A 19,710-nucleotide genomic window follows, 5' to 3' on the forward strand; every position below is an offset into this window, starting at 1 on the left:
CTGCCAAATGTGGGTTTACGTAACTTCTTCTTTGTGTTTTTTGCATAATAGGAGAATGCCGCTGGATATTGTTCTAGGGTAAGACACAACATCAGGTTATCCTACTCTGCAGGTCACTGTGTATACTGAAAGAGGAAGAAAGTTGGCTTTTCAGGCCAGTGACAAGTCTAGGACTCCTTATACAGCATCCGGTCTGGGTACCAGGAGCCTCAAATAAATATATTAGTAATTTAAGAATGAATAATGAAAATTTCAGTACAGTTTAAATAACAAGAAGATTCTTTGAGATTATGGTTTTGGTCAGCAAAGCCCTAAAAGAGGTTAAATAGAAAAAATAGGTAATGGATGTATGGTCACCTGGCTTTCATCTTTATACTTGTCTGAACTACTGAAGTAACAGGTGTTCTTCTGTACACTTGAGAGTGCAGTGTAGAACAGGAAAGCCTGAATTACTTGGCTGCAGTATGGAACATTCTACAAGATCTAATAAAGTTTGATGTTCTGATCATGCAAATGAATCCTGTGCCTATTTCGTACATTAAAAGAATTTTTATATATGTTGTTCTTTGGGAAATTGTAATTGCTCTCTAATTCAGCAATTACATTGAAATATTTCTCAGTGTAAAGAATCTCACAGGAGTAAATATCATGGACTTGCTTGAAAATGAATGAATGAGAAGCCATCATTTGTAATGAAGTAAAAATAACCATTAGGTATTTTCTTACCTTTGTGTTCATGACGTTTCTGTAGCCAATTATTTTATCAATTACTAATGTGGATTTTTTTAGTTTGTTTGTTTTTTATAAAAAGTATGCATGCAGACTACAAATGTAAATTCACTTTAGTTTGACTTATCTGTGCTTCTAGAATCTTTTCTGCATTAATTGATATGCATAAAGTGTTTGAGCTATGCCTTTTGTTATCAGTGCCTTTGTAACTTAAAGTCCCTGTTAGTATAAGAATTTGCTGGTTGGAACAACTGGAAGTAGTTCTCAAAGCTGGTTAATATGTGATGCTTTTTAAACAGTGGTGGTTGCTGTGCAGCCCCATGTTTCTGTGCTTTTGGTGAGGGCAAGACTCAGAGATGCTGTTTTTAACAGGGAGTGGAAATAATTCTGAGAATAGGGGAGAAGACTTTGGCAGTTTTGCAGAGATTTGTATGGGCCAGATAAAAGGAATGGGAAGACAGGCATGTCCTAACAGTCCTCCTTTCCACTTCAGGAATACTGGCACTATTGATCAAGAAAAGGAGTTCATAGTGGTTTGTGATTTGGTGCATTCAGAGTATGTTTGCAGGGAAATAATTTTTTAGACCTGTTCAGCTGCAACACCTCTTGGTCCTAGAGAAAGCTTTTGGCAGTCACAGCAAAGCTACCCTCTGGTTTTTGTACCCAAACTGGTGAGAGTAAACGGTGGTTAAAAATGAGTGTAATGTAGCAAAAGCTAAGCAGGAATTGTGAAGATTTTATAACTCTTCAAGTTGTGTTTCTGAAGAGGTGAGAGTATGGGTTTACTAGCCAGTCTATTTGTCCCAGACATGTATCACACGCAGTGTTGGTATCTATTTTGTTAGGCTCCTGCAGGCAAATCAGATGATTTACAGGAAGGACTTCTTCACTGGCAACTGTAGTTGGCAACAAAAACTTGCACTAAAGTATTGGTTACTGTGGCGCAGCATCTTACTATATTCCTTGGCAGGACAGACATAATGTCTGGTTTGCTCATTTGAATGTGAGGGAAGAATTTAAAAGACGCCCAGAAAATTGTAAAATATTCTGAAGGGCACAATTAATTATTTTTTTTTTTTTAGTTCCTTTTTAATAGGTCAGGTTATAGGAACTCACCCCCTGGTTGGGGTGAGCTGGAAAGGTGGAAAAGTCTCTCCTCCAACCCGTGTCTCCAAAGAAAGACTCAGTAGTCTTCAGTCGTCCGGTCTCAAGGTAGTTTATTGTATGTTATCTAAAAGATTTCTCCCTGAGCTGCTGCGGTCCGTTCAGCAGTCAGGCAAGGGCACACTCCACCGCCCAGGGGGCTGGTGCCCTCTTTTATATCATACATTACGTATTAGATGTTTACAGTTTTTTCCCAATGCCCATCACCTATATTGAACAGTGACTTTCTACTCTAAACCAATCTGTGAATGCCAACATCACCAAGAACATGGAGGTTAGGAAGAAGAAGGAAAAAAGAACAGGGCACACCCAAATCCCTCCATCTTAGAACCTCTGACCCCCATGTACAAAACTCAGACCCCGCTGTACAAGGCTTAAAACCCCCCTGTACAGCACTCAAAAAATCTTCCTTTCACTTTGTGACTACTTCTACTATAACATCTAAACTTTTGTGATTTCTTGTTCTTCCTGCAAGGTTGGTAAATTGTTCCATGGATCAGGTTCAAAGCCACAGGGGTCTGTGGCTGCATTCCAGGGTCTCAAATGCTTCTGACCTGGGCCCGGAACATCCAAGAGTGTCCAAGGGACATTCTGGGTTCTGACACAGGTTATACACTTTTGGTTTCTTAGTTGTTGCCATTGCTTAAGAGTTTCAATCAGTTGTGCATTTTTGTTCTCTAAAAGTCAGTCACTGTTTTTTTGTTGGGTGTTTTGCTAGTTTCCAAATGCAGGCGAGCTTTTAATAAAGAGACACTGTAGTTATTGTAACTTGAACCATGTAGACTGACATTGTGAAAGTGTAGCTGCAGTAGTATTTTGGAGAAGTGCACAGTTTAGACCTATTAAAATAAAACTTGAATTTAAGGCCTTCTTTCCAAAAATGTTATAATATCTTGAGTCTCTAATCATAGCAAAGAAGTTATTTAGTGAAAATGGTAACTTTTGAGGTATTAATAAAGCGCATAGAAATATTTGCATGTTTTCTGCTATATTGAGAACGCTTTTTTTCCTCAGAGATGGTCAGAATAAGGACAAATTTAATTTCCTTTTTGAAATGTGCTTTTTTATAGCTGGTGTGTATCTTAATATTTATATCTTCACATTTTAGCAATCAAATCTAGAGGAAAAAATGGTTTAAAACTGCTTGCTAATTTCCCATATTATTTATCTATTTTAAAATCTGTTCAACCTTGAAGCCCTTTCTCCACTAGAAAGGTTTCTGCTTGTTTGAACATTCTTTGTAATATGTTTTTATCTTCAGTTTAGAGTATAGCAGATTTGGGGGGTAAAATTAAAGGTATTTGTGAGTTTGAAAGACTTTTTAATATGATGAGAACATAGGATATGTTGTAACTTAGAGTTTGGTGCTAGTTATTTTAATTCAGTTTCATCCTTTGGATTTTCAAGCAGTAATTCCCCCTCAGTTTTCCTGCAAATAAGAACTGTATATTGAAAGAACTCATACATGTGTATGCCTGTATGTAAATGCATGCAAGTTATATATAAAATGTGAGCTTATTTTTTTTTAAATGGTCACTTACCTCATGTTAACAACAGTAGGCATGTAATGAAATGACAGTGAGAATAGGCCTCTGAAATAACTGCAGGAGCTTGGAGAGGAAATAAAACATTCCTGTAAAAACAAACACTAATAAAGAGAATTCGTGCAGTAAAATACACTGCTGAGAAATTCAGGGCAGCAGCTGCAGCCTGGCAGCCTCTGCCTGGAACTCAGCTTCACATGCTGCAGCAGAGGCCAAGAAATCTTATATTGGTCAAGTGAGGGGCTGTGAGACTTCACAAAGCACAGGTGAACTCAGGGTGGACATAAATCACAAAACAAGCTGTGTGTGCCTTCACACCCTGCTACTGCTAACTTCTAATAGAAGAATTTTTATTACCTATTTAAATAACAATAATTATACCTATCTCTTACTAAGAACTGATCTCTAATAAGAATTGAGAGCTTTTGTAATTAGAGGCATTTAAAATGGTAAATGGCTTTAATTTGGTATGTTTTCATTTTGTGCAAAGTATATATAAATATATTTTTTGAATGTATGGGTGAGAAAACTATAGTGTATAACCACAGAGATTGATGGTAGTTTTTATCTTCTCTATTTGTGTGCCCACATACTTCTAATAAAATACAGCTTTCTAATGGGAGCAATATGTTCTTTCTTCTTAAACCTGTGTTTGGATTTTTGTCCAGTGTGCATCTCAGTGTATTGTATTGCTTTCTGCTTCTAGATAGTTTCTGTACTAAACTTTCTAAGTGTTTTTACCACAAACAGGAACCTCCATTTCCCGTGTGACCAGCCTGATGAAATGATGAGTCATATGAGACTCTTGCTTTATAATGTGTTCAGTTAATTGAAAGTTCTTCACATCTAAAAAATTGCAAGAAGATTCTGTGAAGAATTCTGGTTTTGAGGGGAGTATTTGTGATCTTGAACAAACAGGAGCAGGTTGTGGCTGCTCAGAATGTGCACCTATGCATTGGTTTTTAATGTGGAGCTGAAGTATCTTGCATGTAAGAAAGTCCAGGAATTGGTTTTTAGAAGGACATTTTGTGAATAGCACAGGCCAAAGTGTGTAGTGTTGTATTAACAAGAGACAAAGCTTGTGAAACACCTTCTCACTAAGCCTGATCAATTATTAGTGAGGTGTTTTTAAAGGAGGAGATGGAGTGCAGCACTACAAAGCAGGAATATCTACGAGTTATTTTGGTAAAGAATTAAATACCTTCTTAAATACATGAATATTCATGTTTTATGTCTGAAGAGATAAGAAGAAACTTTGCTGCAGGAAATGTAGAGAAGCTCATTCTGTATAAAAGCTGATTCTATTTCTAAAGGGTTGTGGGTATTAGGTTGTTTGATCCATTGATCTGAAGCCTGAGTCCAGAAATGGGGAACTTCGGAGACTAATTCTTCCAGGTGTAGTGGAAACTTGCTGCCAGTTGTATATTGTAAACAGTATCCACCAGCTACTCAAAGATTATTTAAATTTTTCATACAGAAATTATTTACTGTAACTTAACTTTGAAGTTGAGCATTTCCTGTTCATTAGTGTAGGATGCTTTTCAAGCATGTCATCTGTAATGATTAATCAGATATCTTAGTTCCTCTGTAGTGTTTTAGAGTGAATCATGTTTTTCAGCCCCAATATAAAGTCTGTCCAAATGGTGTTGAGTTCCTCTTCTGGTGTAGAAATAGATTCAAGATGTTTTAAATACAAATCTTTTTAATTAGGCATTTTCCTTCAGAATTGAAATGTTTAATGAGAGAAATTTGCCAGTCCAGAGAGGGATAAGTTTTTGCTTCATGTCAGTAGCACTGTCTTTAGCCTCTGCAAATGAGATTTTTAGCTGTATCAAGTTATTACTCGTATTAGAGTGGTGCAAACAAACCTTCAGCAGAGTTACAGGAGAATCTGACTAACATCAGCAAATTGTACTCAGTACAGCAGTCATATGGGCCATAGCTCTTGAAAAGTTACCATTGCAGAGGGTAGAACTGAGAACACTGTGCTTACATGGCATGCTGCTGCCATGAACAGGAAATGAGACTTATTCTTTAGAGACTTTAGTAGGAATTAATATAGGTGTGCTACTCAGGCAAACATCTCCTCCTCCTCATCAGGCCTAGTGAGCTTGCTCAGTACTGTGCTAATGTGGATTTACTGTTTGCTAAACTGGGCAAACAAGCCTGGATGTCTGCATGGCAGTGGTTTACAGTATTGGCCAAACACTGAATTTCTTCTGCAGTAATTGGGAATTTGACTGACAGCTTTTGTTTCAGTCACTGTGATTTCTTTAACGTTGAAAAATTCTCATTGGCGTAGGGAGGTAGAGAGCCATGAATAATGACTTCAAATTTAAAAGTTTGAAGAGTTTTTAAAGTTTCAAGGATTTTGTGTTTGTGTCTTCTGTATGATTCTTAGTGATAATGATTTTGTAGATCATATCTAATTTGCCTTTTTACTTTTAGTGATTATTGCTTAAGATTGTAACCTTCAAAGCATAGTTGAAGTTCTGCATTTCTTGCTGCTTTTACGAAACAAGCTAGAGGCAAGGTCTTGAATAGTTAGAGCTTACTGGAGTTATTCCTGGCAGTTGCTGTGCCTGACATGCAAAGAATTGGTATTTTAGAATAGAATATCCCCACTGAAAGAGCAGGGAGAAGAAAAAAGTTTAATAGTCTTAATGTGCATTAGCTTCCAACATAGACAGTCCTTAAAGAGGGCATTGCTGGGAAAAGCAATTTACTGATTATTTGTAGTCATTTTCTGGATGAAAACCCTTTATGCATATGTAACATGCCTTTGAACAAGACAGTTTTCTCCACTATGCAAGTTGTTGAAGCTATCTTAACTGTGGGGTATCCAATCAGTAAACATAATTAAATTTGTCCAGTTTGGCCCTTGTACACAAGCTCTGTGTGAGGTAGATGCATCTTTTAAGGTCCTTAAATTTTCTTTAATAAAGGATGGATATACATCAAAAACAATGAAAAGAAAGCGTTTCTCATTTGTTTGCTACACTATGTAGGGAGGGCTGTCCCATAAATACCCAAGGAGGAGGACTCTTGTCTGTTGTCAGTAGGACCTGAAAAGATGTCCTGATACTGATGTCAGGTATCAGGACAAAGGAACTGGAAGGTAATTGCAATGAATTCGTGCTCAAGAGTATGCTCTAAAATTTCAGATACAATGTCTTGATTATGAAGTTTGATGGGCCTATGATATCAGTCTGTACCTTTCTGTTTCCAAAACCAGTGGAATTCTGTTCTCTTTCCAACCTTTTGAAGTCCTACATTATTATTATCATCCTTCCTGATCATTAATTTAATTTCTGTTTGAATTTGTGTTAAATACTAGTTATATACATATGTATATGTGTAATTATGGTAACTTATAAATAAATTACATGATGCTGACTTGCTGTCTCAAAGGAGTGCAAATATCTTGCCTTAGTTGTTGCAAGCATTTCCTATAATGACAGTTATCTTCTAAGGTTTTCCCATGTCCGCTTAGCCTAAGAAATACTGCACATAAGATACTTTGATCCTAAGGTAACCAGGAGGTTTAGATGAGTTCTTATCCTTACTGTCAGAGGCTTTGTGCTGGATTTCTTTTGTGATCATTGTAGGGACTTCGCATTTTCCATTGTTGGGTGGATTTTTTTTTTTTTTTACTCTCATTTTACTCATGTTTTTCAATATAGATGTATTCTGCAGGATTTTTCTTGCCTAACAATTAGCCTTTGAATTAGAGTAAATTGTGTTATATGCTGTTTGGAGTTCAGAATGGTGCAAAGGTCTCTTAAAAGGAGGGCTTTGATATTCCAACTAGACGACCTTACTTCATGAAGCTTAACACACACCAGGAAAATGTTTTTGCTTGCTCCAAGAAGAGGTGCAAACATTAAACATACACCTGAAAGGCAGATCTTTTCCTGTCAGCAAGACAATGCAGTTAGTGGGACAAATACCTGTTTTACATTGGTGGTTGTCATTTGAGCACTTGCCTTTGCAATGAAAAGGGCAGAAACCCCAGCTTTTCTGAACAAAAGTGTCAGTGGCCCGAACATAATGTGCTGGATTTAAACTGTGGTGGAGATGTGCATACCTTACCTAGTGTGGTGTGTGATCTTTCACTGGAGTATAAACAGACTCTGTATTGTACTGATTTCACTCTTGGCATATTTTCTTATTTGTGTCCTCAAACATTACAGATGATGACACTGTAAGACGAGGCAGTGCCCCTGTTCCAGCCCACTCTGTGAGCACAGGCTGGGTTACATAACGTGCTCCACAGCACTGTACTCTCATTATGGAAAATCCATTGTTTTCTCATACTGCTTTTTTTTTTTTCAGAAATAATTTCAGAATTACTTATCATTTTTCTTACCAGCAACTCCATTCTGTTTAAAAGCTGGGGTTTTTGTCTGCCATACCTACCAGCTAAATGTTTGCAAATCATATAACTGGCATTTGGGAAGGATAAAGCCAAGGGCAAGTATTTTCAATAATATATTGGTTTGGGGGAGTTTTGTGGGGTTTTTTTGGTGGTTGTTGTTGCTGGGTTTTTGTGTGGGGGTTTTTTTAGTACAGCAGAGTTCTGAATTCTGTAAAGATTAATGGATGAGTGTTTTTAAATTTTAGTGAATTTTTTGCTCTCTCCCTCCACAGGGATCTAGCATGCAAACAAATTGTCATGGCTCTAAAAGTTGCTTTGTTTTTTATTCCCTAATTAAAGGAAGGAAAGTACATCCAAAATGCCTTAGCTGCACTGTGAGATCAAGTTGGTCTTACCAGAGGGTACAGAATAGCTCTTATTCATTCTATGTATGGGGCAAGAATTCTGTAACCTTTATTAGTGATAAATGGGACCAGTTCTTGATGTTGGAACTTTTCTGTGAAAGGGAGCAGCTGCTTGCAAAGCCTGCTTAGTTACTCAGGTCCTTATCCAATATCCAAATGATTGCTTGAGTTTGCTCACAAGAAATCCTGGCCTTTCTAATTCAGCCAGAAACATTTATATGTTGTGTAAAAATATTGTTGTGTCTACAGAGCATCTAAAAATGTAGAAGCATGTAAAAACCTGGGTTTAGTTTTTCTTACAAGCCATACTTGTTCTGTACACAGGTTTTAAAACCTGACCAGCAGAATTATGATAGCAATATTACAAAACCTGCATGGAACATCAAGGTTAAAGGGTGTGAGAAGATGAGTATTTCCAAAAAACACTTGGACTCAGTACATTCAAAAAAGAATAATTGAAGATAAATTGTTTTGAGGTGAATTACTTGGAAGTGGAAAAATGCAGAGATGTTTAGTTGTTTCAAAATCTGCTTCTTGAAATACTTGACAGCAAGTCAAAAAGTCTTCTTGCTGTGGACCTCTTTAGTTGAGACAAATAAAGATGCAATGTCGCAAGCACTCCTGTGCTCAAATGTGAATGAGGTGTGCTCAAGTACTGAATCTCACTTTTTAAACATCTTAACCACATCAAAATAACTTGTTGGGTTTTTTTTTTTTTTACTGTACATATTTAAAAGAAAATTTTTTACTCTTGTGTTCTAAATGAGACATTAGCTGTCTGTAAGATCCAGCAATCATAATCTTAGATGAAGTTTGAAGCTTAATAGCTGTTCCTGGCTCTAAGTGTGACTCACTTTCTTTTGTGTGTCTTTCTTCTGGGGCCACTCTTACAAGAGGAACAGGGCTTCAAACAATTACACCTGAATGATGTTTTGTACCCAATTTTTGTCATGTAAGGCAGCATTTGAAATTAACTCATTTAATGAAAGATACCTGCAATGGTGTTATTTAACGACATGAATTGTTCTGAGCTTTGGGTTCCTTTTTTACCAATCTTTTTTGGTAGTGTAGTATCAGCTTACATTTAAAATCTCACTTCACTGAGTTTCTATGGACATTAAAGTTTGGGATTCAATAAAAGTTAAGCCAGCAATTTTTTTCCTGGCCTCTTGCTGTCAAGTTGTCCTGCTCTGTGCCAAAGTCAAAGATGAGATTGTCTTTTAGACAAGTGTAGTTTGGCATCCGATGTTTGCTCACATGACTTTAACTCTCAATATTTTGTGTACAATTTTTATATAGGTATTTTCCAGTGTTATTTTAAAATACTTAAAAGATACAAATGGGCTAATTTACTTGTTTCTAAAAATGAATTTTTAAAAAGAAGTGGTTGAATATAAGTGAATATTCCAATGCAATATGTCATGATTATATATATTCATATATATATATATAAATATAAATAAAATTATGTTTTTTCTGTGCAAAATTAATTTTAAGATTAATCCCATCAGTTTGCTTTTTGCGTTCAGGCACTTAAGAAATTAACCAAATCTTCAATGTGCTTTTTGTTTATAAGTTTTTATCTTGTGTATGAATTGTTTGCAGTGGTTCAGTAAGGTTAGAGATTTTTATCAGTTTTAGGTTTATTATTTGACTGATATCATTAACTGAGTGGGAAGTAAATTATTTTCCAGGGATTTTAGTGCTGTTCTCTGAATTTGAGTCTAAATTCAGTCACAAAAATTCAATTTTAAAAATGCCAAGAGGCATCATGCTAAACAAGGATGCTTTTGAAACTGCCAAGCATGTCTGTACAGCAAAGCCATGCAATGTGAATTCTTTCCTGCCTCCTTCTTGGTAGGGATTCTCATTTATGTGCATGCAATGTGGAATGGTGTGCAAACAGATAATGTCATTCTGCTCTTCTCTAGATAAAGGTAGAACTTAAATGTTTGACTTTTTCAGGTAAAACTTTTAAATATTTCCCAGGAATATTTAAATGTCAGGAAAGAAACTTGGTTGCCTGGATGTCACACTATGGCACGAAATAACTTGCACATTTATGCTAGATGTAAAAGAGGGAAAAGAGAGGAAGTTTATTTCTGACTTCGTAATATACAGAATTCTAAAGGTGACAGTGATTGGAGGATGGAATTGCTACCTATCCAACCACACTGGTCAAACCAACAGTCTATCAGTTCTCTCCTTTCACAAAGAAGAATGCAAAGCAATCATTATTTACATGACAGTGTGTGAGAAATTCTAGTAGAAATATGCAGTAGAAACATTAGAAGGCATAGAAAACTTTTAGAAGAACTTCAAAGCTTTCAGAAGAACAGGGCGACACCTGGAATGTTCCAGTAGTCTGAAAAGGAAAAGGACAGTTGTTTGGTTATTAAATGCATTATAGTTGGTCAGGTGGACATTGTTTTTACAGACTCTAAAACTCTAATTTGGCATAAGTGATACATTTTCCCCCCTTAAACTTTCACCATGACAGATAACCTATTGTCCAGGAGAAGAAGGTTTCCTGACCAAGGTTCACTGTGTTGCTCTTATTCATTTATGATGGAAATGTGAATATATCTTGATAGTTTTTATAGGCAAATTTCTTAGCCAATTACAACTGCCGTAAGTATTGAAATCAGAATAGATCAGACATTTTCATTGCTGTAGTTTTTAATGCCACTCTGCATGGGTTTCCCCCATTTTGCTCATCCCATTCACCCAAACTCAAACTTCTGTCTTGTTTCTGAAATATGCCCATATGCAAAATCTGTCCATTTGCAGTTGCTGAGGGATATTGATATTTGGAAAATCAGATTTTGGAGTGGAAAATTATTGTCTCCTTTGCAATTATATAGCTAGTAGTCATTTCTTCTAACATAATAAAAGTGTGGTGCTTCATGGTTGTTTTGTGGGTCAGTGTAGATCTACTCAAAATTATCTTATAATGGGATTTTATTTTTTTATTATTGTTCCTTGTGACAATTTAGAAAACTATGATCCTGTGCTCTTGAGGAACTCAGGTGTTTAGAATGACTTATGTTCAGGTAAACTCTTGGTTTGTCATAAAATGGTGCTCTGGTGACATTTTTCCAGGCTACTTTGTAGTTCTCTTCTGACTTATTGTTTATTTTTTATTGTAACCTACAGCTGCTATCCAGTTTTTTTAAGGCCTCCACAAACTCACAATGCCACAAATGGTAGTCATGAGTAAAAGATTTTGTGGTTTATTCCATGGTGTGCCAGTTTTTATTGTGGTTGTTGTTACTATTATCATTATCATTGTTATCAGCTAGAAACAAGTAAAGAGCGTGCACTATTAAACCAGTACTGAAGATCCTAACTAGAAACAAGAGTGGGGTTTGGCAGATTATGGTTTATGTGACCCTTGTTGCCAGAATCTTTTCTCCTACAAAATAAGGTCTCTCTCATCAATGGTCACTCTGTCTTAATGAGCAAAAGAGGGCAAAAATTGCTCCTCTTTTTTGTGATTGCTATGAGTTTTAGATTTGCTCTGCCCTCCAAACACATGGCATGAAGAGGACAGGTCCTGAAATTTGAGGAGTAGTGATAAGGTCTGACTAGTGAAAGTTTAATACTAGGCTTTCAAAAATGTTTCTTGCAAATGCACTACAAGTGTTCATACAAATAGGAGTATGACAATTAGTTCAAAAAATTAATGTAGTCAGTATGCCAAATCTAATAATTTCAACTAAAATGTGTCTATGGTCTGACTTCAAAGGATACTTTGTGGTTAGCCATGTGTTGGTTTTGTGGTTACTGTCATGCTTTCTTCCTATTTTAAGCATGCAGGAGACCATTAGTGTTACGTTCACTTGCTCTCTGTATTGGATATGGATCTTAATTTTGAAATGTGGGTAGAAAATAGGAGTCTACTTCCAAAATTATGTCAAACAAAATTAGTTAGAAATTGGTTGATTTTTGGCAATGCAAAGTTCAGAGAATTGACTTAAAAATACAAGAAAAAGTCCAAAGAAATAGCAGATGAGTTACAGTTAAGGTTGGGTAGGGATAAAGTATTAATTTCTCACATATTTACAAGTCTTGAAAGTCTAGTATCTAATCTTTTTCTTCTAGTTTCAATTCACTAATTTTCAAATGCTAGCTATATGTTTCTAAGACACAGTTGTGATTGAATATAGTTCTGAAGAGTTAGTCCTCATTTCTGGAATCAAGTACCTAAAGTAAACTTCTAAGAAGTGCTGGAATGTAAAGGCCAAATATTTACGTGTGTTCTTTTTTTTTTTTTAATAAGAACAAAAAAAATTTAGTTACAGCAGACAGTTATTCCACCTGAGGAAATGATTATTTGAAAAACTGTAGCAAAATTTGTAACTAAAATTTGTTGTTGTAATGATTTTCAAGAGTAGCTCTGGGACTTTACACTGTGATACTGGGCACTCGCAAAGAATTAGAAATACTTTGTAATAATTTCTTAGACATTTTCTAACTCAGGAGTTATACATCATCCTGGTTGAAAAGTCCTGTCTCTCTAAACTAACTGAAAAATACACTAAGAGTTATATTTAAACTCAGTTTCACTTAAAAGGCATGTTTGTTAAAGCTACTGCAGGGTATGTTGGAATTGAAATTCGTTCGAGATTTGTGATTGTGTATTTAGGGTTGATTTCTACCAGGAACAGATGGCACTAGAAGCAGACAGATGACAAGTCATACAGCACAAAACACCTATTAAAAGATATTTTGTAACCGTGATCATGAAATAATGAGAGTATATTAAAGTGTTATTGCAGAATTTAGTTTTGAAGAGCAGATAGCTAAAGAGGAGTTTTTATGAAGGAGGAAGTTGCATTCAGGCTATTTCAAAAAAAGCTTTAATTCAAAGATTCCAGATCAGTAGATGCTGAACTATTTGAAGGGCAAATTGAAGTTATATTCTAATGTACTCTTGGGGGTGTCATAGACTGGTTATGGCAGCCTTGGTGGATATGCATAGGATAAAAGATTTGCCTTTAAGGCATCTAGCTCCTTAAATCTCACTGTACTTGTATGTGGTTAGTCTAAATAAATTACTGAGATAGAACCCAAACCAGGAATAAATTCTTTTATCTCAAAGGACACTTACTCAAAGGATACTTTAAAAAGAGATAGGTTTAAAACCTGCATCTTAAATTAGCATAGATTTGTCCATTGTAGAAGTTTTGATCCATGAAATAAGCAATGAAGCAATTAAAGCTTCTGGTTTAGGTCAAAAGAAACAAAGGTGGCATTACCGTTGTTCTAGGTTAGAGTTTATGAAGAAGCTCAGTGCCACTATCAATGTCACTTTATTCCAAATTTGGTTTTGGCAGGGTCAAAAGGCCTTCTCCTATGCATTTCTCATATTGTCATTTTATGCGAACTTCTGTGTAGATTAAATGCTTGGGAAACTTGATAAATGGAATTACTGGGAATGGCAGGATTACATATTTTTCACATAATGCAACTCAAAGGCACATATAGATATGATGCTGGGGCTTTTGTGATGCAGAAGTATCATTCTGAAAACTCATTCCTTAAGATCTGAGCCCTTTTATTGCTTTTTAGTTTAATGACAGTACTGACCAATATCTGGAATAAAACTTGAGAGTTTCTTATTGGGAATATAAATTCCTTTGTTGTTTCCACAGGAAATAAGTTTTAAAAAGTTGAAAGTTCTCTTTCAACTATGTAAAACCTGCTTAATACAATCTGTGTCCTTACTACCATTACAGCTTATTTAGAGTTGTAATAGTCCCATTTGCCTTGCAGAGTTTTGAATTGAAAAATGAAGGTGCCACAGCACATGCTTTTCTATGTTAAAAATACTGCTGCAACACTGCAATACTGGAATTAAATAGTACCAACAGTGTTAGATTTTGCATTCTGTATTGAAATTTTTCTTTTAGTGTCATTTAAATTTATGAAAATTAAAGGAAGAATATTAGGGCCAGTATTTATATTAGTATGACAATACCAGTATTGCAAGGTGTTGGCTTCCAAAGTTCCTTGTTAAGGCTGAAAGCTCTCTTAGTGTTATTTAAAGTAGTCCTTTATATGCAGTAGTTTGTATTTAGAGATGAAATTTGTTCATCAAATTGTTACTTTTTTAATAAAAAGTAGTTTATCTGTTCAGCAGTACTTTAGTACCATTTAAAATACAGAATGCTCTTTAATGTTATTGAGATTTCATATTTAAATTCATTATTTAAATGTAAGTCTTCAGATGGAGCAAAATGAGAATTTTCCTTTAGTGGAAGTAAAAACTTCATCAGGAGAGGTTGCTGAATGCAGCATTTCTTCTTTTTTTAACAGGTTCTGAAAACCATGTTTTTAAATACTAAACAAAAAACGTTTTGCACAGAGACATTATTTTTTTTAAAAAAAAGTTTGGAAGCATCAAAAAAAATTGCCAGCTGTGAAACTAGAGGGGAATGAAAGGCCAGGGCTTCTGTCAGAGCACCCTCAGCATGTGGAATATTTGTGGTCGGTCGATACCCTGGGGCTTGGGATTGTTGAAATTCCAATCTCTGGAGCTGACCCAGAAAGTGACAAGCCCAAGTGCCCCAGCAGTGCTGCCGTGATGCTGCAGAGAGCAGGGACATGTCCAACCTCTGCCTAGGTGTGCTCCCTGCTGCAGAACTGGGAGCTGGGCTTTGACTGTTTTCAACCTTGTCAGCTTAAGAGCAGCAAAACTGAAAAAAACTGCATGGCTGGAAACACAGCTTGGAAACAGGAGTGGTGGAGTGGAAATGCTGCTTGTGTTTAAGCTGCATTTATGTTTGTATCTTGGTGGTTGCAGGATGGGTTTCCATTACTAGAGGCTGGATTTTTTTTGGGAAGTATGTCTGAAATTCATCAGAAGTTTAGACCATGGATGTTTCAGGAAAATGTATTTGTGGCTTGGTGATCTAGATAAACACCTCCCTTCTGTCCACCGTTTTATTGCAAGATTTTTGATTCATTGGTTACTGGTATGACTTCTGTCACTGAGATGTTAAAAAAACCCACAAAAGAAAACAAAGTCACCAACACAAGTGTGATGAACATTTTTATAATCATGAGTTTTGCCTGTTGAGTGGGGAATGCAGTTTTTCTCATGTTCCTGTGTAAATGCTGTCTCTACAGAAGAATGTGCTCATGGCCCATCTTATTTTCCTGTGTTTTTATGATGAAATTGCAGACAGTATACTCTGATACTCATTCTTATGTATTCCCTAATCTCTACTTTATAGGCTTCTTAGCATTATCAAAAAGGCTTCAATGCCAGCTACCTAAAGGAGCTCTGTTTTCCATACTGGAGGAATAAAACCAGATTTTCATTGCTGGCTGGTCTTTACTGTCTTTCAGCTGGGGAAGCAAGTTTAATATTTGAATTGCTTTTCTTTTTCCTTTGTGCTTCTGGTATTTTTGCTTTCCTTTTCTCTGGTTTTGTGGGGGATTTTTTGTTTGTTTTTTCTTTTTTGTTTGTTTGCATTTTTGGTTTTGTTTGTCTTTTTTGTTTAGTTGTTTTTTTGGGGGGTGGTATTTGGTTTTTCTCTTTTTTTTAATGTTTTTTTTTTTCAAGATAGCAAGTCCTTAGTGCCAGAGGCCTGTCTTTTTTTATCCTAGATGTGTAAACTGCATTTGAGACATCCTGGCAAGAAATTGGTGAGGTACTTCGTGGTGTTAGTGATAAGTGTAGCATTGATTCCTTAGGGTGCATCAGTGTCAGGTTTGCACTGCTCAATTTGGAATTTCTTGCGTGTAATTCAGATATTTTGTTAGGAAACATTGCTAATATGGTGAGCTGTGTAGCTTTAACTTTTTCTGAGCAGGGACTAGGCAGGGAGTGGGTTGTTTGGGGCAAGGGGTTGTGTGTGTGGTGGTGTTTTTCTAGAGGGGGTGGTTTGAATGCTCTGAATTCTGAAATTGTCTTTTATGTTTCAGAACTTCTTGGGTCTCAGCTCCAGTTTTGCTCTAAGATCTTTCCTGCCATGAACTCTAATTTTATTCTTACATGATGCTAGCTGTCAAGTCAGAATTCACTAAATAAGGTTATTCTAGCAAGGGAGAAGATTGCTTTTCACAATAAAATATCAATAAAAAATGTGTGTTAATTTTATGATAGTCGTGACACAACAGTTGAATTAATAGAAATGTCTTGCCACTTAAAATTTCTTGCTGCATATAATCTTGATCCCTCACCCCCGTGTATGAAACTCTGCTGAAAGGATCTAAGCAGAGCTTAGGTCAGAACCAGGATGCTGACTGATTATCTGTCTCTTTTCTGATTTCTCACCAGCTTTCCCTCAGAGAGTAAACTGATTGGTTCTTGTTCATTTTTATCACTCACTGTGATGTGATCTTATTTTTCTGATTAATCTATAAACTGGTGCAGGGAAATTGGCACTGATCCTGAAAGTTACGAGGTATTTTGTGTTAATCTTTCAAAAGAGCATCTTTTTGATATATATTGTGCATGAATAAATAAGATCTCTTACTGGTGCCTTCAGAAGGACCTTAGATCAGCTTGAACTAATTAAAAGTACTGGGTGTTACTTGCAGAGGGGGTTTTTTGGAAAAGAATTTTCACCTCTGTCTTCTCTTTACTTATTTACAGTAATTGAAACAGTTGAAATTGGATTCCACTATTTTTGCCCTTAAACACTCTAGCTTCTTTTCTATTTTCTATTCAAATAATAACTTCTGAAATTGCTTTAAACTTAACAAAGAAAATGTTTCTCACTAATTGTTGCATATGACAATAACATGCTGGTTTTAACTGTGTAGGACAGGCTCGAGTTCTTGTCTCAGGAGACAAGTGAATGGTGATTTATAACTGGTGGGTTAATCTAAAGATGTGATGAGCATCCTGTGTGTGTCAGGAAAACAGTGGTTGACTATGTAGGTGTTAAGAGCTCCTTAGGGAGAAGCATGCCTGTCTTAGTAAATTTGACTGGTGTCTTTAGAGTAATTATAGGCTTTTTTATATATATAATGTACAATATTTGAAAGATTAACTTTTATGCAGTGTTTTTTTATAACATACAAAATGCTAAACCATACTTTTTTATTTTAAATAAAACCTTTTTTCCCCCCTCTTACCACAGGATAATGAGAAAAGGACCCCTTTACATGCTGCTGCCTATCTGGGAGATGCAGAAATTATTGAACTACTTATTTTATCTGGTATGTTCTGTTCCTGTTAATGGAAAACAAATAACTCTATGCACATCCAAGGAAGTATTTATGTACATCTTAGTCTGTGTAGCTTTTATTGAAATATTTAATGTACTAGAAATTAAAGATGCTTGTACTGAAATTTTAGTTTCCAGACTTATTAGTGTTACGATACTGTGTATTTCTGTAGTTCTGCTCTAAAATATTTCTTTGTAGAACGCTTTCTCAGTTATAGCTATTTTTATTTGTAGCTCGATCAGCTTTCAATAGTTCAACACTAGTTTAAAGAAGTAATAGTGTATATGTACAGGTAGGTGTTAGCAGGATTGCTTTAATTCTGAAACGCCCTTCAGAAAAGCAATTACATTTGAACAAAAAAAGATGCCATCCAGAGCTGGTTGTATTATATTAAGTATCTTTGCCTATTGGCTTGAATGCACAGAATATAATTAGAACCAGCTGAAAATGTTAAAACTTTTTTTCCCTGTTTATTTTACTAATAAAAATTCCAAGTTCTGTAAAACAGTATACTTTGGGTTGTGGGTTTGGTTGTTTTTTGGTTTTTTTTTTCTTTTTTTTTTTCTTTTTTTTTTTCTTTTTTTTAAGGGTAGAAAACCAAGAAACTAAACCAAAAACCTGAAGAACATCATGACTGAAGGACTGAATTGACTGTCTTTGATCTTGGAGAAACCTACCCATCAAGTAGCTTGAGGCTGAATTCATAATACAGAGCTTCAAGCTTACATAGAAAGATGAAAACTTGTAACAGTCCCACAGAACTACTTTAATCTTCAGTCTGCTTAATTGCATGCCTTACCTGTGCAAAGCTGGCTATTTCCACCACCACCCACCATCAACTCCTTCTAACAAATTCTGCTTTCAGGAAATACCACTTTTAGGATTATAGGAGTCGCTTCCAGACATTCAACTGAATTTGCTAGGCATAATTTAATTTGTTATATTTTTAGTGTGATGTAGTATTTTCATTATATATATTACTTGTACTCTCTCTATATAAGTATATATGTACATATCATAAATATACATGATGTGATATTAATTAATATATCTATTGTATGGATATACTCTATAGTGACATTTTGTCCAGAAAAGTTCACTTTGGAAAAGGGTTGATGTTTGAAAATCTAAAAAGGTGCTGTTTTTCCCTATCAAGAAGAAAGGCAAGCTCTGGTGGCTCTTGAAAATATATAGTGACCCCCTCATCAACTAACAATGTTACAAACTTTGCAAAGTTGTAGTCAGCTACTTCTGAGAGGGAGTCTTCTGTCAGGTTTAGATTTTCACAGTCTGTTTACCAGATCGGTGATAGAACAAAATACCCCTTACGTGGCCAAAGGGCTTATGGAAGGAGGGGAATTCTAGTTCAGATGGGAAAGAAGCAAGATCCTGACTGGGGAGAGGTGGTAGGAGAAGAAATATTAGTCCTGTTATTGGGGCACATAGCCTGGGGTTTAGCATAAGGAAAAATGGAGAACAAAGAAGGGAGGTAAGAATTAGGACTGTACAAGTAGTCCAAAGCTGAGCAGTTGCATGAAGGAGAGGTTGTAGGTGCTGCAGTGTCTGCTGATTGTTCAGGGAGGATGTGAGGCATTGATGTGTCCCAGATAACATTTATTTAATGAAAATCAGAATTTGCTTACAACAAACCAATGCACTGGATAGTTGCAAATCAAAAGCTCTGAAAGCTGTGGCGATGTCAGTCCAACCTTGCTGTGCTCATGTGCTGTGCTGTAGACTGCAGTGCCATGTTGTGCCTTGCTGGAGGGGCACAGCCTCCTGAAAGTCCCAGGGAGAGGCTGCACTGGGAGTGAGCCGGGGTGGTGCAGTGAGGGGTGCACAGGGAGGTGTGAGTTGTTGACACGTTTGTAAGTGAGTAAAGAAAGGCATCAGTTACAGGGTGGAAGTGATGTCTGAGTGTTCAGGCTGTTCAGTTTGCAAGGCTGTGCTGTACTTGGGCACAAATCTTTATATTACTTGCCTGCAAGCAGTAGTTGTAGGCAAGCCTCTTAAATCTTTAAAAAGTATTCGCCAATTTAGTCTTCCTCGTTTCTGAATGCTGGATTTGAAATCTTTGTGGTTGGTGAAGTATGAGCACTCAGCTGTATCAGAAGGGCTGAGCCAGCTGCTTCTCAGAGAAATCAGGTCTAGATGTCTCAAAATGCACAAGCTATGATTTATCTTTTAGCTCTCTTAATTGAAAGGTGGGGAACAGAGGTTAAGTGTATTTATCCTCTCCATTTCATAAAGATAAGGAAAATTCATCTGTTGTGTTTCAGCTGGAAATCAAATCTCTCCTTTGAGA

General features: G+C 36.1%; 1 protein-coding gene across 4 annotated transcripts in view; it reads left to right on the plus strand.

Moving 5' to 3' along the window:
* Positions 1–19,710, plus strand: part of ANKRD28 (ankyrin repeat domain 28) — a 119,307-nt gene that overhangs the window by 49,568 nt on the left and 50,029 nt on the right. For all 4 annotated transcript variants that reach the window (XR_011004773.1, XM_068207798.1, XM_068207789.1 and 1 more), the window contains one exon: positions 17,318–17,396. Coding sequence is in view for 3 of the 4 variants with exons in the window: in XM_068207798.1 (XP_068063899.1) it covers positions 17,318–17,396 (79 nt within the window). In the remaining variant the exon portion in view is untranslated. The remainder of the gene's footprint in view (positions 1–17,317; positions 17,397–19,710) is intronic.

Source organism: Anomalospiza imberbis, chromosome 1 (assembly GCF_031753505.1).
Source record: "Anomalospiza imberbis isolate Cuckoo-Finch-1a 21T00152 chromosome 1, ASM3175350v1, whole genome shotgun sequence".
Classification (NCBI taxonomy): Eukaryota; Metazoa; Chordata; class Aves; order Passeriformes; family Viduidae; genus Anomalospiza; species Anomalospiza imberbis.